Source organism: Hemiscyllium ocellatum, chromosome 26, assembly GCF_020745735.1.
Source record: "Hemiscyllium ocellatum isolate sHemOce1 chromosome 26, sHemOce1.pat.X.cur, whole genome shotgun sequence".
Classification (NCBI taxonomy): Eukaryota; Metazoa; Chordata; class Chondrichthyes; order Orectolobiformes; family Hemiscylliidae; genus Hemiscyllium; species Hemiscyllium ocellatum.
In genome coordinates this window covers 218,671-236,858 of record NC_083426.1, presented here as the reverse complement: position 1 = coordinate 236,858, position 18,188 = coordinate 218,671, and the positions used below count along the sequence as shown (strand labels likewise).

Below are 18,188 nucleotides of genomic sequence, written 5' to 3'. Positions count from 1 at the left end.
TTCCTGTTAGGGTGAAAGGCAGGTAGATGGAGGAAATGCTTGATGACTGGAGAAACTGAGTTTTTGATTAAGAAAAAGATGGAAGCTTATGTCAGACATAGACAGCAGAGATACAGCGTATCCTTTGAACAGTATAATAGCAATAGGAGTATACATAGAAGGAAATCAGGAGGGCAAAATGGGGACATGAGATAGCTTTGGCAAAACGACAAAGGGATTTTATAAATACATTAAGGACAATAGGGTAACCAGGGAGAGAGTAGGACCCCTTAAAAGATCAGCTAGGCAACCTATGTGTGGAACCGCAGGAGATGGGGAGATACTAAATGAATATTCTGCCTTAGTGTTTACTGTGGAGAAGGACATTAAGATACAGAATTTGGGAAAATAGATGGTGACATCTTGAGAAAGATCTATATTACTGAGGTGGTGGTGCTGGTTTTAAAGTGCATAAAGGTGGATAAATCCGAGGATCTGATCAGGTGTACCCAAGAACTCTGTGGGAAGTGATTGTTGGGCCCCTTGCTGAGATATTTCTATCACTGATAGTCACAGGTAAAGTGCCAGAAGACTGGAGGTTGGCTTACACGGTGCCACTATTTAAGAAAGTTGGTGAGCCCATCAGTGATAGACAAGTTGCTCGAAGGGATCCTAAGGGACAGGATTTACATGGTAAGATTTATATTCTTCACGGTAGACTGGACTGGCTCGCAAGGTTAGAGCACACAGACTATAGGGACAACGAGAACGGTCTCGAAGGCAGAGGGTGGTGGTAGAGGCCTACGACCAGCGGTGCACCGCAAGGATTGATGTGCCTCAAGCATCAGTGCTGGGTCCATTGCTTTTCATCATTTATATAAATTATTTGCATATGAACATAGGAGGTATAGTTATTAAGTTTGGAGATGACACCAAGATTGGAGGCTTAGTGAACAGCGAAGAAGGTTACCTCAGAGTATAATGGGGTTTTGATCAGATGGGCCAATCGGCTGAGGAGTGGCAGATGGAGTTTAGTTTCGGTAAATGTGAGGTGCTGTGTTTTGAAAGGGCAAGAATTGTACACTTAATGGTAAGGTCCTAGGGACTGTTGCTGAACAAAGAAGCCTTGGAGTGCAGGTTCATAGTTCCTTGGATGTAGAGTTGCAGGTAGATAGGATAGTAAGGAAGGCGTTTGGTATTCTTTCTTTTATTGGTCAGAGCATTGAGAATAGGAGGTGGGAGGTCATGTTGCAGTTGTACAAGACATTGGTTGGGCCACTATTGGGATATTGTGTGCAATTCTGGTCTCCCTCCTATAGGAGGGGTGTTGGAAAACTTGAAAGGATTCAGAAAAGATTTACGAGGATGTTGCCAGGGTTGGAGGACTTGAGCTATAGGGAGAGGCAGAATAGGTTGGCTCTATAAGGGGTGACCTTATAGATGTTTATAAAATCATGGTGGCATGAATACGGTGAATAGACAAGGTCTTTGAGGTGAGGGAGTCCAGAACTAGACAGCACAGGTTTATGGTTGGGAGGGGGGGGGATTTAAAAGGGACCAAAGGAGCAACTTTTTTATGCAAAGGGCAACTCATGTATGGAATGAGCCGGCAGAGGAAGTGGTAGAGGCTTGTACAATCACCAACATTTAAAAGGCATCTGGATGGGTGTACGAATAGGAAGGGCTTGGAGAGATATGCGCCAAGTGCTGGCAAATCGGACTAGATTAGTTTAGCATATCTGTTCAGCATGGACAAGTTGAACTGAAGGGTCTGTTTCCGTGTATCTCTCTAACTATAATAGTACCACATGTATTCTATCCACATACAATAATGTTTTTATATTTTTCACTTACAAAATATTTCAATTGTACATCAAGGAAGTTTGCATCTTTTGAAATCTCGTGTGTTATGCAAAAACACCCAATCCTTGTCATCCTTCTTGGAAGGTCAAACAGAAAGCACTTCAGATTACATGTATGCTTACTTACCAAGCTCTCTGCCGTCAGTTCAGGGAGTTCATGTACAACACAGTATGGGAAATCCAGAACCGAAATACTGCAGAGATTTGGAAATGAATGAAGAAATTAATAAATTCGTGAGTTTGAAATCTAACTTTAATGAATCCCCATAACATTGTTTTTTTTCCTGGAAGTATGCTGTTTGCCATTTTTCAGTGGCAACACTTTGAACTGAAGTAGAAGATCATGAGTTCCAGGGCCCACTGCTGAGATTCAGAATATAATCAAGAGTGATGCTTTAGTGCAAATAGAATAGCACTGCACTGCTGTACAATAGTGTGTGACAGAGAAGTGAACCTGCCTCCTTCCTTCATCCTAGCTGGTTGAGATGAAGGGATTTTGAAAGCATTTTCAAAAAGGGTACAGATAATTGAAGTGCATTGTGTAGATGGCATACATTGCGACCATTCGCACTGGTGGCAGTACAAACTCACACATCAAGTGGCTGATGAGATAGTGGAAAGACTGTCTCTATTTATCTGTGTATTATTGTGGAGTGAAACAGAAAAATAACTGCTTTAAAAACCAAGGACTACTGAGGGATTGCTGCCTGTTTTGAAAACAAGCAATCTGACACTCATTATAACTGCCAATTACACAGTGCCAGTTCAAGCAACGGTATAAGGTGTCGACGAGCTGTAGCCACAGTGTGTACAAATGGTGATTCAGCCAACAACAAAAAGCTGATTGGTCACCAAATCACAGATCAATCATTGATTACAAAGGTTTTTTTGCCTGCCAACAAATATGAAATTGGCTCTCAGGTAGCTGAACAACTTGGAGCTGAATGGGTTAGCGAGAAGTTATCAGATTCTGTGTAACTTCAAGAACTGTTTCTATGGTAAAAATCATTCTTCCTAGCCTGGAGAAAACAGTATACTTTTGCAATGGCTGTAAGCAGTAATTTTAATCAGTAAGTCAGAAACCTTTATAAGTGTGAACCAGTCACCCTGTGCCTTCACTTGTTTGCAGGAGGCAAAGTAGAAGGTAGTTTAAGAGGCAGATGTCTAATCAGCACAAGGTTCATAATAGAACTATGAACAAGGATCACTGAACTGCTTTCCCAGTTTGTCCCCCTGCCCCATAAAATACTTTTTTTTCCCATTTGTCTGTTTCCACGTGTGTGTTATTGGTGGGGATGAGGGGAATTCGGAGTTTAAAGGGAATTAGACTTCTATCCATTTGACCTATGTGCAGACAGATCATAGTTGCTTACCTGTAGCTAGAGTTCATTTATTTATAATAAACAGTAAACCTTATTAAGTACAGACACCTAGTCTGTGCTTTCTGACAACCTGGGTCTGACAGTCCCATTTTAAATGGGGGAATTCTATGCACTTATAAAATTCTTTTACCTTTATGCCAATTCCAAGAATAGAAGATTTCCAGCATGTTACCCCAGTCAAGCATAACAATGGACAACTTTGATCAGACAGTATTGCAGTGTCTTCATCCTGGCAGCTCTGACTTGTGCTTGATGGATGGTGGAAAGTCTTTGGGGAGGTAGGAAGGGTATTTCTCACCATAAGAAATAGGAACAGCAGTAGGATAATCAGCCTCATGAGTTTGCTCTACTGTCCAATAGGATCATGGTTGAACTGACATGCTTCACATCCACTTTCTTGCATTTTGCCTTAATTCAAAACTTTATATTTCCTTATTTCTCTAACTTATTCCCAAGATTTTGTACTTTTGTACCTAAGATGGTGCAAAGGTCTGTAACGTTGGAATTTTTATTTCTTTATTTTTCTATTTTTTTTCCTGTACATAGGTACCTTTGTAACTAAGATAGCACTATAAGTGGCGACTTGTAGACTTCTCACTGCACTCATGTGAATACATGCGACAATAAAGCCAATTATTATTCCCCTAGCGATCAAGAATCTATCTCAACCATAAATACAGACAAAGACTCCATCAACTCTTTGATGGCAAGGAGTTCCAAAGACTTTCAACTGTCTCAGAAGAAATTTCTCCTCATCTCAGTCTTCAATTGGTAGCCCTTATTCTGAGAGTCTCCCTTAAGGGGAAACATCTCCTCACGATTTATCCTGCCAAGCCCCTTAATAGGAGAAAGTGAAGACAGCCTCTTCAAGGACCTGCTGCGCTTTTCCAGCGAAACATTTTAAGCCCTTTAATAATCTTATATCCTATTACGATCATCTCTCATTCTTCTAAATTCCAATGAGTAGAGTTCCAACCTACTTCGCCTTTGCTCATAAGACAATAGCTCCCTATCATGGATCATCCTAATGAACCTTCTATGAACTGCCTCCAATAAAATTATATGTACTAGTGATATTACCACTGGACTTATTTAGAGGAGCTGGTATTGGACTGGGGTGGACAAAATTAAAAATCACACAACACCAGATTATAGTCCAACAGGTTTATTTGGAAGCACTAAGTTTCAAAGTGCTGTTCCTTCATTAGATGGTTGTGAAGCTGTACCACTGGACTGTTTATCAAGAGATCCACGTAATGTTCTGGGAACCCAGGTTCAAATCTGGTCATGGCAGATGTGGACTTTTCACTGAATTTTAAAAAACTAGAATTAAGAGTCTACTAACAGCTATAAATCCATTGTTGAATGTTGGAAAAACCCATCTGGTTCACTAATGTCCTTTTCGGAAGGAAATGCCATCCTTACTTGGTCTGGCTTACATGTGACTCCAGATCCACAGCAACATGGTTGACTCTTCACTGCCCTGTGGGCAATTAGGGATGGGCGATAAATGCTGGCCTGACCAATATCACCCACATCCCATGAACTGATTAAAAAAGGGATCAAAACTACTCATCAGTAATCCAGATATGATCTCACCACCTTGCATAGTTGCTGTAAGACTTACCTATTTTTACACTACAATGCCCTTGAAGTAAGGGCCAACATTCCGTTAACCTTTCTGATTATCTGCTGCTTCTACATTTTAGCTTTGTTTCATGTACAAGTACTATTAACTCCCTTTATGTTAAATCTTTCTGCAGTTTTTCTCGATTTTAAATAACTGTTCTTTTATCTGCTGTCTCAGATGAATAATTTTGCATTTTACCACATTACACTCCATTTACCAACATTTTGCCCACTTACCTATCCTATCAATTATCTCTTTGTAAACGGTTTTCAGTCCTCTCACAACCTGCCTTCCCATCTATTTTTGTGTTGTCTGCAAATTTGACTACAGTACATTCATTTTCTTCCTCCAAGTCATTAATATATACAACAAATAATTGTGGTCCCAGGACTGAACCTTGTGGAACCCCACTGGTCACAAGTCGTAAGTCTGGAAAAGAATCCTATTAGCCAATTCTCTATCCATCCTAATATACAACCTCCAACACCGTTGGCTTTTATCTTATGATATAACCTTTTGTGTGGTACCTTGTCAATAGCCAGAAGGACAACACATCTATTGGTCCTGCTCTGTCCACTCCGGTTGAGACTTCCTTGAAAAACTCTAAGAAATTAGTCAGGCATGAGTTCACTTTCATGAAGCCATGCTGAAATGGATTGCTTTTCCAAATGTGCAGATATTATTTTCTTAATAATAGATTCCAATAGATTTTCCAACCAGAGACGTTAGGCCAATTTCTGATATTTACCTATTTTTGCTTCCATCTGCTTTTGACTAGAGATGTCACACTGACAGTTTTCTAGAATCCAACAATTTTCAGAAAATAATCTTCAATGAATCCATTAACTAAGCCATCAGGGCCAATGGACACATTTGCCTTTAGCCTCATAAGTTGTCTAGCATAACTTCTCCAGCAATAATTACAGTACTTAATTCCTCCCCCATTATCCTTACAATTAATGGGCTGTTTTAAAGATGGATGCAAAATATCTGTTTAACTCTGCTGCCATGTCCTTGTCCCCCAAAATGACCTCCCCAGGTTTATTTTATAAGGGGCTCTTCCTTTTTATACATTTAAAGAAGCTCTTGTCAATTTTCATGTTCCTTGGTAACTTGCTCTTGTAGTTCATTTTCTCTCTCTTCATCATCTTTTTAGTCCTTCTTGGTTGGAATCAGAATTTATCCCAATCTTCGGGGCTATCACTGACTTTGGTCTCATATGCTTTTTCTTTCAACTTCATAGGTTCTTCCTTGGTTAGCCATAGTTGATTTCTCTCTCAGAATCTTTCGTCAATGCTGGGATGTATTTTGCTGAGAGTCTTGAATTACCACCTTGAATATCTGCTGACACTTGTCCGCTATTGTTACAAAGTAAACGATGACCCCCTCTCTTAAGAACTAAAATAGTATCACCCAAAAACGAGTGCCTTGCCCATTGATCTATTAAAAGGAGTATGAGAAAGGCTGTAATCCATTTTTATCTGTAACTCCTAGTATTTAGGAGAAATAAATTTGTGATGCTCACTTTACAATCCACAAGTAACAATTTGTATGTAATGCTAAGTGAACAAATTAACTATTAATTGACTGAACAATTTCCCTGTAACTGCTAACTATTTCTGATTAACGCAAAGTTCTAATGGTATGCTGTTCCAATAAATATAAGTCCTACTTGTATAACAAAACAATAGAATTTAGTTTCCTGATGAAGGGCTCTGGCCCAAAACGTCGAATTTCCTGTTCCTTGGATGCTGCCTAACCTGCTGTGCAACACATTTTCAGCTCTGATCTCCAGCATCTGCAGACCTCACTTTTTAATAGAATTTAGTCTCAAAGTTACAGCCAGGTTACATGTCTTCCAGAATATTCTGCATCTTCTCCGCTGATCCTTCTGCCAGGAATGAATTCTCTTTAGATTTAATAAGCTTTTGGTAGCTAAGGGCCTGATTCAAACTGATTGGCTAAATTCAAAGAATGCTGCTTGGCCTGCTAACTGTATGGCCTTTTGATACAAATTTTTCAATTTGAGTGCTCTCTGTGCATCTGCAAATCCCCAAGCTGCTCACAGGCATTTATTTTTAAATCTCTAAGCACAGAAAATAAAACATTTTTAAATGGACCACGCAATGCTTTCACCATTTTACAACTTGACAATCACCAGCCTTGCAACACTATGATTCTGCTAATTTATCCATCCAGTTCACATTAGATAACACAAGCCTCATTTTACTGTAATTCCCTTTATTGAAGTTAAACATAGTTGTTTCTGATCCAATTTTATCACTTCCAAATTGAATATTAAATGCTATCTTGTTATGATCTTTACATCCAACAGGAATCAACAACATATAAATACCCATAATAATTGCTCTATTCTTTTTAGATGCTCCTATTGTTCCATGCTCCACAGGGTGGTTGTTTAGGGGTTTACTCATTACTCCCTCCATCACCAATGCTTGACAAGAGCCACTACACAAATGGCTAAAAAGGATTGTAGAAGAATTACCCAAATTGTTTTACAAGATATGGACTACCCACAGACATACAATCAGATCAGGGCCAAATGTTACATCAAAGTTATTCAAGGAGGTTATGGATAGCTTAGGAATAAAAAATTCAAATCCACTGCATGCTACCCTTCTAGATGGATTTGGTCCAAGGATCTTTCATGAATTTGTGTTGTGGCTCTTGTCGATAGTACACACTGCTGCTTCTGAGCATTGGACGGAGTAATGAGCAAACCCCTAAACAACCACCCTGTGGAGCATGGAACAATAGGTCCATTTAAAAATGTTTTATTTTCTGTGCTTAGAGATTTAAAAATGAATGTCTGTGAGCAGCTTGGGGATTTGCAGATGCACAGAGAGCACTCAAATTGAAAAAATTATATCAAAAGGCCATACAGTTAGCAGGCCAAGCAGCATTCTTTGAATTTAGCCAATCAGTTTGAATCAGGCCCTTAGCTACCAAAAGCTTATTAAATTTAAATCTGATGGTTTTGACAAAAGACCAATCTATTGTAAGAAATTGATAGGTCATCATAGTATAAAAGAAGGGGGCAGTTGGACAGATCTCCAGAACTAATTGCCATCTGCTATGAGAGAACAGCTCTCGGCTCTTGGAGAAAGCACCGTCTATTTACCATGGTAACGCGACACACCATCTAAATTTCTGACAGAAGAATCTACAAAGGAGCTTCTTGACAAAAGAATCTAAAGAAATCATTCCTGGCAGAAGGATCAGCAGAGAAGATGCAGAATATTCTGGAAGACATGTAAACTGGCTGTAATTTTGAGACTAAATTCTATTGTGGGGTTATTTGAAATTGAGATCTCCAATGTTGAGTCCTTCGGACTGTAGGCTGCCCAGGCAGAAGATGAGATGTTGTTCCTCTAATGTGCGGCGTGGTTCATTGTGGCAATGGAGGAGGCCAAGAATGGTCATGTTGGAAAGGCAGTGGGAAGGGGAATTAAAATGGGCAGTGACTGGGAAGTCCAGATGACCCCTGCAGAGCCGGCTGCAATGCTCAGCAAACCGTTCCCTCAGTTTACATTTGGTCTCCCCGATGTAAAGAAGACCACATTGTGAGCTCCTGATGCAATAAGCTAGGTTGGAAGAGAGGCAGGTGAACCTGTCTCTCACCTGGAAGGATTGTGTTGGGGTCCTGGATGGAGTTGGGGGGGGGGGGGGGGGGGTGTGTGTACCAGCAGATTTTGCATCTTTTCAATTTGCAGGGGAAAGTACCTGGGAGTTTCTCTGTTTGGGGTGGGGGGCTGCGGAGTGCGGAAGGGGGCTTGAGGAAGTCAGAGGGGTGGGGACAGGAAGTTGTTCTTGGTGGTGGGGTCTAGTCGGAGTTGGCGGAAGTGTTTAAGGACGATGCATTGGACGTGGAGACTGGTATGGTGGTAGGCAAGGACAAGGGGGACTCTATCTTTATTGCGTTAGGTGGGTGGTTTAGAGCAGTGGCATGGGGAATGGAGGTGGTGTGGCGGTGGGCTGTCTGGATGACAAAGGGAGGAAAAGCACGTTGTTTGAAATAGATGGACATCTGGGATGCTCGTTAGTGGAATGTCTCCTTGTCTGAGCAGATGCGACAGAGGTGGAGGCATTGTGAATATGGAATGGATTCCTTGAATGATACTGGGTGCAAGGAGATGCAGTCCAGGTAGTTATGGGGGTTGTTCGTTTGTAGCAAACGTCTGTCTGGAGACTGTCGCTGGAGATGGAAATGCGAGGTCAAGGAAGGGGTGGGAGGTATCCGAGCTGGACCACGTGAACTTGAGGGACGGGTGGAAGTTGTGGGCGAAGTCGATGAACTGCTCCAGTTCAGCCTGGATGCAGGACACTGCACCAATGCAGTCATTGATGTAACGGTGGAAGAGTTGGAGCACAGTGCCTGTGTAGGGACTGTTTGATATAGCCAACAAACAGCAGGTGTACCTGGGGCCCACCCGGGTGCCCATGGCCGCCCCCTTGATTTGGAGGAAATGGGAGGAGTTAAGGGAAACGTAATTGAGGGTGAAGACCAGTTTGGCGAGGCAAAGGAAGGTATTGGTGGAGGAGAACTGGATGAGTCTGTTGGAGAGGAAGCAGTGGAAGGCCTGGAGGCAATCCTTGTAGGGTTTGGACATGTATAAGGACTGCATGTCCATAGTGAAGATAAAGCACTGGGGGCTGGGGAACTGGTAGTTGCTGAAGGGATGGAGGGCATAGTAGGTGTTGCAAAAGTAGGTGGGAAGTGCCTGAACCAATGGGCAGAGGATGGAGTTGAGGTGGGGGGAAATGAAGTTCGGTGGGGCAGGAGCATGCTGAAACGGTGGGTCAGTCGGGCTTGTGGATCTTGGGAAGAAGGTAGAACCAGGCAATGCGGGGCCTGAGGGCTTTGAGTTTGGAGGCAGTGGAGTGGAGATCACCAGAAGCAATGATGGCACGGATAGTGTGGGCGATTTTCGTCTGGGTTGCGGTGGGGTCATGGGCAAGGGGGAAGTAGGACGTGGTGTCAGAGTTGGTGTTCGGCCTCTGCGACACAGAGGTCCATTCTCCAGACTATATGTCAGCTGGTTTGATGGTGAATTAAGGGGTGGTGCAGAGTAAGTGGCGCACTGCATGTTTGGCCTCCTCAATTTTTCCACCCCCTCAGCCACGCCAACCTCAGCCCCTCCAATGTCACATTGGCAGTCTGCAATGAAGAGATCTAGGGTGGGTACAAGGCTGGTGGGTGGTAACCAAGTGGAGGAGGAAGGTTGCAGGCTGGAAAAGGGGTCCTCAGAGGGAGACTGGAAGTCTTTGTTAAAGAAGGAGGCACAGCAGCAGCGGAAAAAGATCTCCAAGTAATGTGTCCAAGACAACTGAATATACTGATCGTAACTCCCTAATGATTTTGGAAAAAAACGAAGGATAACAATTCCAAACTGTTAAGATGGAGCTCATTATTGCACCCATTTAATTTGAAAATTATACATGTGGCAGAGTGAGAGAATATAATTGTTGGCATATTGTCGTGACTTTGATGATACAAGTTGGGAGGCATTCAATGGTGGGAAAAAATAGATTGAAATGCACTGCTGTAATGAATGTTTGCATGCTTTGAATCAGTGCAATGTATACATATTGTCATATACTAATAGCGTACGGCTCAGTTTTCAAAAACGAAGCCAGCGCTTTGTGTACTAATGGTTCTTTTAAGGGAGATTGTATATGGTTTTAAGAGGTATATTTTGTCCTGTGCTGCTTCGGGAGAGGTTTTAAGACAGACGCCTAGTTGAATTCAACAAAGTCAACAGCTTGAGCCTTGTTTTTTTTAATGTTGAAACAATAGAAGCAGTGGACGTAATCGATCTGGACTTCATTAAGGCATTCGACAAGGTTACCCATGGGAGACTGGCTACCAAGGCTAGATCTCATGGAATACAGGGAAAACTAACCATTTTAGATATCGAATTTGCTTGAAGGTAGAAGACAGAGGGTGGTGGTGGAGGGTTGCTTTTTCAGACTGGAAGCCTGTGACCAGTGGTGTGCCACAAGGATCGGTGTTGGGTCTACTACTTTCTTCATTTTATATAAACGATCGTGATAGCAACACAGGAGCAAGTTTGCAGATGACACCAAAATTGGAGGTGTGGTGGTCAGTGAAGGAGGTTACCTCAGATAACAATGGGATCTTGATCTGATGGGCTAATGGGCTTAGGAGTGGCAGATGGAGTTTAATTTAGATAAATCCAAGGTGTTGCATTTTGGGAAAGCAAATCAGAGCAGGACTTATATCCTTAATGATAAGGTCCTAGGGAGTGCTGCTGAACAAAGAGACCTTGGAGTGTAGATTCATAGGTCCTTGAAAGCAGAGTCACAGGTAGATAGGATAATGAAGGTGTTTGGTATGCTTTCCTTTATTGGTCAGAGCACTGAGTATAAGAGTTGGGAGGTCATGTTGCAGCTGTACAGGACACTGGTTCGGCCATTTTTGGAATACCTTGTGTGCAAATCTGGTGTCCCTTCTATCAGAAGGATGTTGTGAAACTTGAAAGGGTTCAAAAAAGATCTACAAGGACGTTAACAGGGTTGGAGGATTTGAACTATAGGGAGAGTCTGAATAGGCTGATTGTTTTCCTTGAAGCGTCAGAGGCTGAGGGGTGACCTCATAGAGGTTTATAAAATCATGAGGGGCATGGACAGGATAAATGTTCCCTGGGGTGGGCGAGTGCTGAACTAGAGGGCACAGGCTTAGGATGGGGGGGGTAAGATGTAAAAGAGACCTAAGGGGCAACTTTGTCATGCAAAGGGTGGTGATCATATGGAATGAGCTGCCAGAGGAAGTGGTGGAGGATGGTATAATTGCAACACTTAAAAGGCATCTGGATGGGTCTTTGAATAGGAAGGGTTTAGAAGGATATGGGCCAAGTGCTGGCAATTGGGACTAGATTAGGTTGGGATATTTGGTCGGCATGGACTAGTTGGACCGAAGGGTCTGTTTCTGTGCTGTACTTTTCCATGACTCTAACAGAAGTAGCATGAAGGAGTGTGGTCAATTTCCCCCAAAGCTTAGACATTTAGTTTTAGTTTTTCCAATAGTAGTTGTTGCTAGGCTCTCGAATCTGGGTTTTGGAAGCTGCAGTACATCTCTCCTGCTAATCTACCGGAGTTTTCTAGTCAGGACAATTGCCTGTGCAGCAATCCAATTTGCTGAATTTGCTTTTGCCAGTGTGTTTAATCTCTGGTTACTATCAATGCCATGACTAATCTGCAATCCTATCTTTTCCATTGTCTTTGTTCTAATTTTCCATGCACCCAACTACTTAGTTTAAAGTCCTACCTACAGGCCTGGTTATGCGATTTGCCAGATCTCTAGTCCCAGCATGATTCAGGTGGGGCCCATTCCATTACAACGCTCCTTCCTTCTTCAGTACTGGTGCCAACAACCCATAAATTTGAACTCATTTTTCCCACTTCAATCTTAAACCACTGGTTTATCTGTTTAATCATGCTGACCTTGTCGTATTTAGCTTATGGCTCAGGTAGTAATCTGGAGATTTCCACCTTTTTAAATTCTGCTCTTTAATTTAGCCCCGGCTCCCTCAGCAGAAGCTCTTTCCTCTTTCTACCTGCATGGACTGTAACAACTGGATCTTTCCCCTAACAATTCAAGTTTCTTTTAAAGCCCTGATGAGATATCTTGAACCTGTCAGCAGGCAGGCAAGCAAACAGCTTTCAGGACACTTGGTCCTGGCCATACAGAATAGTGTCTATTCCTGACTATACTATCCCCAATGACAACTATATTTCTCTTTTTTATCTTCCTATACATTGGTACCATAGTCAGTTTGCTATCCTCCCTATAGCTGTCATCCACACAGGGAACATGAATTTCAAACTTGTTAAAACAAGCTAAATGGCTGAGATCTTTTCATTACTACTTCCTGGTTCTGTCTACCTGCTTTACTCATTGTTACATTCTCTTGTTTTGGACCATTGACCGAATTTGAAATAGTTTACCTATTGAGTGGGTGCATCCTGAAACACAGCATCTAGCTAACTGTCCCGTTCCCTGGTGTGCCGCAAGGTTCAAAACTCAGACTTCAGCTCAGCAAATTTGAGCCAGAACTCCTCAAACAACACTTGCTGGAAATATGGTCACTCTGAACTAAAAATGTATCCATCTGCTCCCATCATGCAGGCACAACACATCACCCTAACTGCATTTTTATTTAATTTTCTTAGCTCTTAATGTATTTGTTTAAAACTTTCTTGCTGGAGTAGCCTCAGAAGTGCCCTTGTAACCAGTTTTTAAGCAAATCATGCTATTTAATGACGTCAGTAATGACCTCCAGGATATTGATGGTGGAAGATTTGATGATAGTAATACTACTGAATGCTAGATTCTCTGTTTGAGCTGTTGTAAAGATAGTTTATTTCTATTTTTCTGTATTTTAGATTGTGTACTTAAATAGGAAAAGGACTATTTCTTACACCAACGAGTATAGAAAGGATAACAGCACTTTGGAAAAACAACTTAGCTGACACTTGCATTAAGTGGTGTTTACACTGCTGTTTGGTCAAGTGGTCAACCATGAATTTGCGTATGTATTAAGGGAAATGAAAAAAAACTCTACAAAGGCCAGTATGACACTGACCCAGCTAGCTCAGAGCCAGCTCAGACAGTAAACAGAACTCTGTTTATGTGTCAGCCAGGACTCCTTGATTGGATTAGGTTAACAGCCATAATCACAGAACTCATTCTATAACATTCACCTGCTGACCTTGGTTCCAATCACTGCTTCCCTCCCCAAGGCCTGGGACGTAGGCTCATTCCTTTTTGAACAAGGTCCTGTTCCTCAAAATCTGCCTTGGGTACTGGCAGCACGGAACATACCGTAGCCCGCCACTTGTGCCGGGAGCATCTCAGCCAAAACTTATCGTCACCTTCAGGCGGTAACAGCATGAAAGCTGCGACATCTGCCATGCCTGTTTCATTCTCAGAGGCGATCCCGATGCAAGAAAGATAGAAAGAACCCACTGTTCTGAGGGTCCAGCTATGCTTTGTTCCTGCTTTATTTGAGATTGCAAGTATTATGTGGTCCATGAACTTATTTAGGACCCTAACTCCAAGCCAAACTCTGTATATCATGGGACCTGACCTCACATCAACCATGCCTCTTGTCCATAGAAAACCATTTCCATGGTTTTGACAGTAAACTTCATTCCCTGAAGTAAAGTGCCTCTCTTGCTTAGAGGTGTCGAGTGTCCAGTATTGGTGTTCCTTTTATTCACCCCCCCTTTCCTCCCCACCCCCCACCCCGCGCACACCAAGATCCGGGAAGATCCAGTTTAACCTGGTGTGGAGTCTTCGCTCCGTTAGCAGCTCTGCTGGAGCTATTCCTGCAGATGCTTGAGGTGTAGTCCTATAATCGAACAGAAACTGGGCCAGTTTGGTATTGAGTGAAGCTGTAGACTTTATTTTAGCCCTGCCTTCAAAGTTTGGACTGCTCGTTGGGCTTGCTGGTCAGGCAACATCCGAGGAGCAGGAAAATCGACATTTCGGGCAGGAGCTCTTCATCAGGAATGGCGATGAGGAATTGGGGATTCCTAATGAAGGGCTCCTGCCCGAAATGTTGATTTTCCTGCCCATTGGTCACTGCCTGACCTGTTGTGTTTTTCCAGCACCATGCTAATCTAGACTCTAATCTGCAGTATATCCAGTCCTCATTTTCGCCTGCTTTTTGGGCTTGACCACTGGATGATGGATGGCATGGATCTATCCTTACATGCCAAATGTCCTTTGACTTTAGGAAATACTTAAATCTCCTGTTGGTAAATGATGGCCCATTGTCTGAGACCAGCACATCCAGGAGTGTGTATATTTCAAAAGATGCTTGCTACTTTTCAATCACTGCCTGTGTTTGAATGAACTCTATGCATGTCCAACTACTTTGAATGGGTGTCCACAATTACTAAAAACAGAGAGCCCATGAAAGGACCAGTGTAGTCAATATGAACAGAGTCCAGGTTTATCTGGGCATTCCCACAAATGTTGGGGAGCTGCTGGCAGTAATTTTTGTTCCTGCTGGCATGCTGAGAACAGGGCCACCAACACAGCTATGTCGGTATCCAATCCCGGTTACCAATCTTCCTTTTGGAAACCCCTGGATGACCCTGGTGAAGTTCAGCCAATGTCTGGTGGCAACCTTTGCTTGGGAAAATCACTCTTGCTCCCAACAATAATATACTGTCCTCTGTGGTGATCTGGTCTCACTGGGTCCAGAAAGGTTTCAATTCAGATTGGATGATGGCCCTTTGATTTCCCCCATCAACACCAACTGTTTTAGTTTTGCCATGATGGGATATTTGTGTGTCCACAGTCTGGCATTGTCAGCAGTGACTGGAAAGGTATTTTAAAACCAGAACTGATTCGTCTTGTGGTGACATCACCAGTGGTGTACCTGCCAGTAGGAAGCAGCTCAAAGAATCTGAATTTTCCACTTGACCTACCAGACAGTATTCCAACTTGTAATTATACACATTGAGAATAAGAGTCCACTGCTGAATTGGATGCTAAGGGTGGCATGGCCCTGTCCTCTTTAAGGAGCCCAGCAAGGGTTTACATCCATAAACTTCCTCACAACAAAGATGACCCCAAAACCTTCCTTCTCTAACTGGGCGTATCTTCATCTGGTATCAGCCAAAGTCCAGGGAAGTATATGCTTTTGGGCATTCCTTTTCACTTGGCCAACAATAAGTCAACACTACCCTACCATATATGGAGGCACTGCATGTCAGTACCACATTTCATTTGGGATCGTAATGTGCCAACACGTTTTAGATGACAATAGCTGCTTCATCACTTCCCTAAAGGCTAGCATATGGGGACATAGCTGTAAATTGAAGGATGATGGATACAAGACAAATGTCAGAGGTAGTTTCTTTACCCAGAGAGTAGTAGGGGCATGGAATACTCTGCCTGCAACAGTAGTAGACTCGTCAACTTTAATGGCATTCAATTGGTCTTTGGATAAATATGTGGATGAAATTGAATAGCATAGGTTAGATAGGCTTCAGATTGGTTTCACAGGTCGGCGTAACATCGGCCAAAGGACCTGTACTGAGCTGTAATGTTCAATGTTCTATCTTGCCAACGAGACCATTTTTAAGACAGACCTCTTTTCAGTAGATGTAAGAGTGCCAGGATGATGGCCAGGTTAAATATGAATGTTTGGGCAGCACGGTGGCACAGTGGTTAGCACTGCTGCCTCACAGTGCCAGAGATCTGGGTTCAAGACCCACCTCAGCCACCTGTCTGTGTGAAGTTTGCACGTTTTCCCTGTGTCTGCGTGGGTTTCCTCCCACAGTCCAAAGGTGTGCAGGTTAGGTGAATTGGCCATGCTAAATTGTCTGTAGTGTCAAGTGAAGGGGTAAATGCAGGGGAATGGGTCTGGGTGGGTTGCTCTTCGGAGGGACGATGTGGACTTGTTGGACCGAGGGGCCTGTTTCCATACGTAAGTAATCTAATATTCTAATATCTAACATAATTCACCAATTGAGGAGGAGGAGAGTCAACATTTCGAGCATAAGGAATATTCCTGATGAAGAGCTAATGCTCAAAATGTCGACTCTCATGCTCCTCGGATGCTGCCTGACCAGTTGTGCTTTTCCAACACCACACTTTTTGACTCTGACCTCCAGCATCTGCAGTCCTCACTTACTCCTATAATAATTCACCAACTCAAGGAAAGACTTAAAATCTGATACAGACATAGGATCCGGGACACTTTGATTGCCCTCACTTTACCTTCCTATGGGAAACCAGGTCGAGTTGATTCTGTAATCAAGTACGTCACTTGAGGTGCCTGGAACACATGATTTCATCCTAAGGGATACACCCGTCCTGGATAAAATTTTTAAGCACTAAGCCAAGCTCTCAAAATGCTCTTTATTGGTCTTCTCTGTTACTAGCATGTCATTCAGATAAGTGGTAATCTGGGGTAGACCTTATAAACTCTTTTCCATCATCCCCTGGAAAATGGCTGCTGATAAATAACAGTCTGTTTTATTGGAACAAACCCTTGTGGGTATTAATTATAGCATACTTCTCAGAATCCTCATCTAATTGCAATTTCAGGTATGTTTGGTCATGTCGACGTGAAGGCATCCACCCTGCCAGTCTTCTATGTGAGGGATTGGGTATTTATCCAGTTGCGAAAAATGGTCGCCATTTGTTTAAAATGCTCACAAAGGCAAACCAACCTGTCGGGTTTTACAATAGGGTTAACCAGTGCCCATTCCGCAAACTGGACTGGTTAGATGGCTCTTTGCTTTCCAGTCTTCTGACATCTGCTTCTACTTTTGCCCGTAAAGTAAATGGCACTGGCATGCCTCAGAGACTCATGGAATTGTTTCTTGATCAACATGTAATCTGGCCTTAGCTCTTCTGATAGTGCCTAGACCTTTCTGAAAAAATTTCCAGGTATTTAATTAGGATTTCATACAGGCAGCCATTTTCTCATCAAAAAATATTAAGCCAATCAAGTTGAATCTTTCTCAACCAATTTTGCTCCATGAAGCTTGGGACCAAACTGGATTCAAAGTTGTATTCTTAATTTGTAGCACCTCCCAGGTATAGGTTCTCAGCCTGGCCAAAGTTGAATGCAAACTTAGGGGTTGGAGTCCGCAGTGAATCTTGGAAAAGACTGGTTCTGCAATCACTGATACAGCCGTCCTGGCATCGACCTCCGTTAGAACTGGGTGACATTTAACCAGACTCTTTTTATGATTAGTTCTGATTTGGATGTTGATAAGGAATTTAACCGTTCCAAGCCAACTGTAGACGGACTTCCCAGACTGTATTCTCCTAGATAATGGCCTGAATTCTCTTTTTCAATTCAGGCCTAGTGGGTGTCTTTTGACGTCTTGAGTCTGTATATCAGCAGCAACTACAATGGCTTGTCAGCCCAGATCCTGAAGAAAATTTGGTGTTTCGCTATGGGGCTGACCTAGAGTCCCTCTGTTCAGGATATTTCTTGACTGAAGCTCTGCAATTATCTTTTCTCTGGTGGTGTTCCCCAAGTACAGCCGACCTGACAAGGGTATCCACTTGCATCAGTATACTCTGTAACTCATAAGCTCCACTTGCCACATTTTCTAATGTCAAAGCCAATTGCAGTACCTGTTTGAAGTCCAGCTGGGCTTCAGCCTATCGGTACTCGTGCAGGGTAACATCATTAATCCCACATACCAAATGGTCTCTCAGCATCTCACTTAAGGCTAAACTAAAATCACATGCCTCTATCAGTCATCTTAAACTTGTCAAAAATCCCTATGTAGATTCTCCTGGTTCTCGAACTGCCA

The 18,188-nt window shown here is 42.6% G+C and overlaps 1 protein-coding gene across 1 annotated transcript in view; it reads right to left on the bottom strand.

Annotated features, from left to right (window-relative positions):
* The window catches only part of LOC132828287 (striatin-interacting protein 1 homolog), a 180,488-nt gene that overhangs the window by 20,757 nt on the left and 141,543 nt on the right, over window positions 1-18,188 (bottom strand). The window contains exon 18 of the mRNA XM_060845261.1: window positions 1,969-2,035. Coding sequence (XP_060701244.1) covers window positions 1,969-2,035 — 67 coding nt within the window. The remainder of the gene's footprint in view (window positions 1-1,968; window positions 2,036-18,188) is intronic.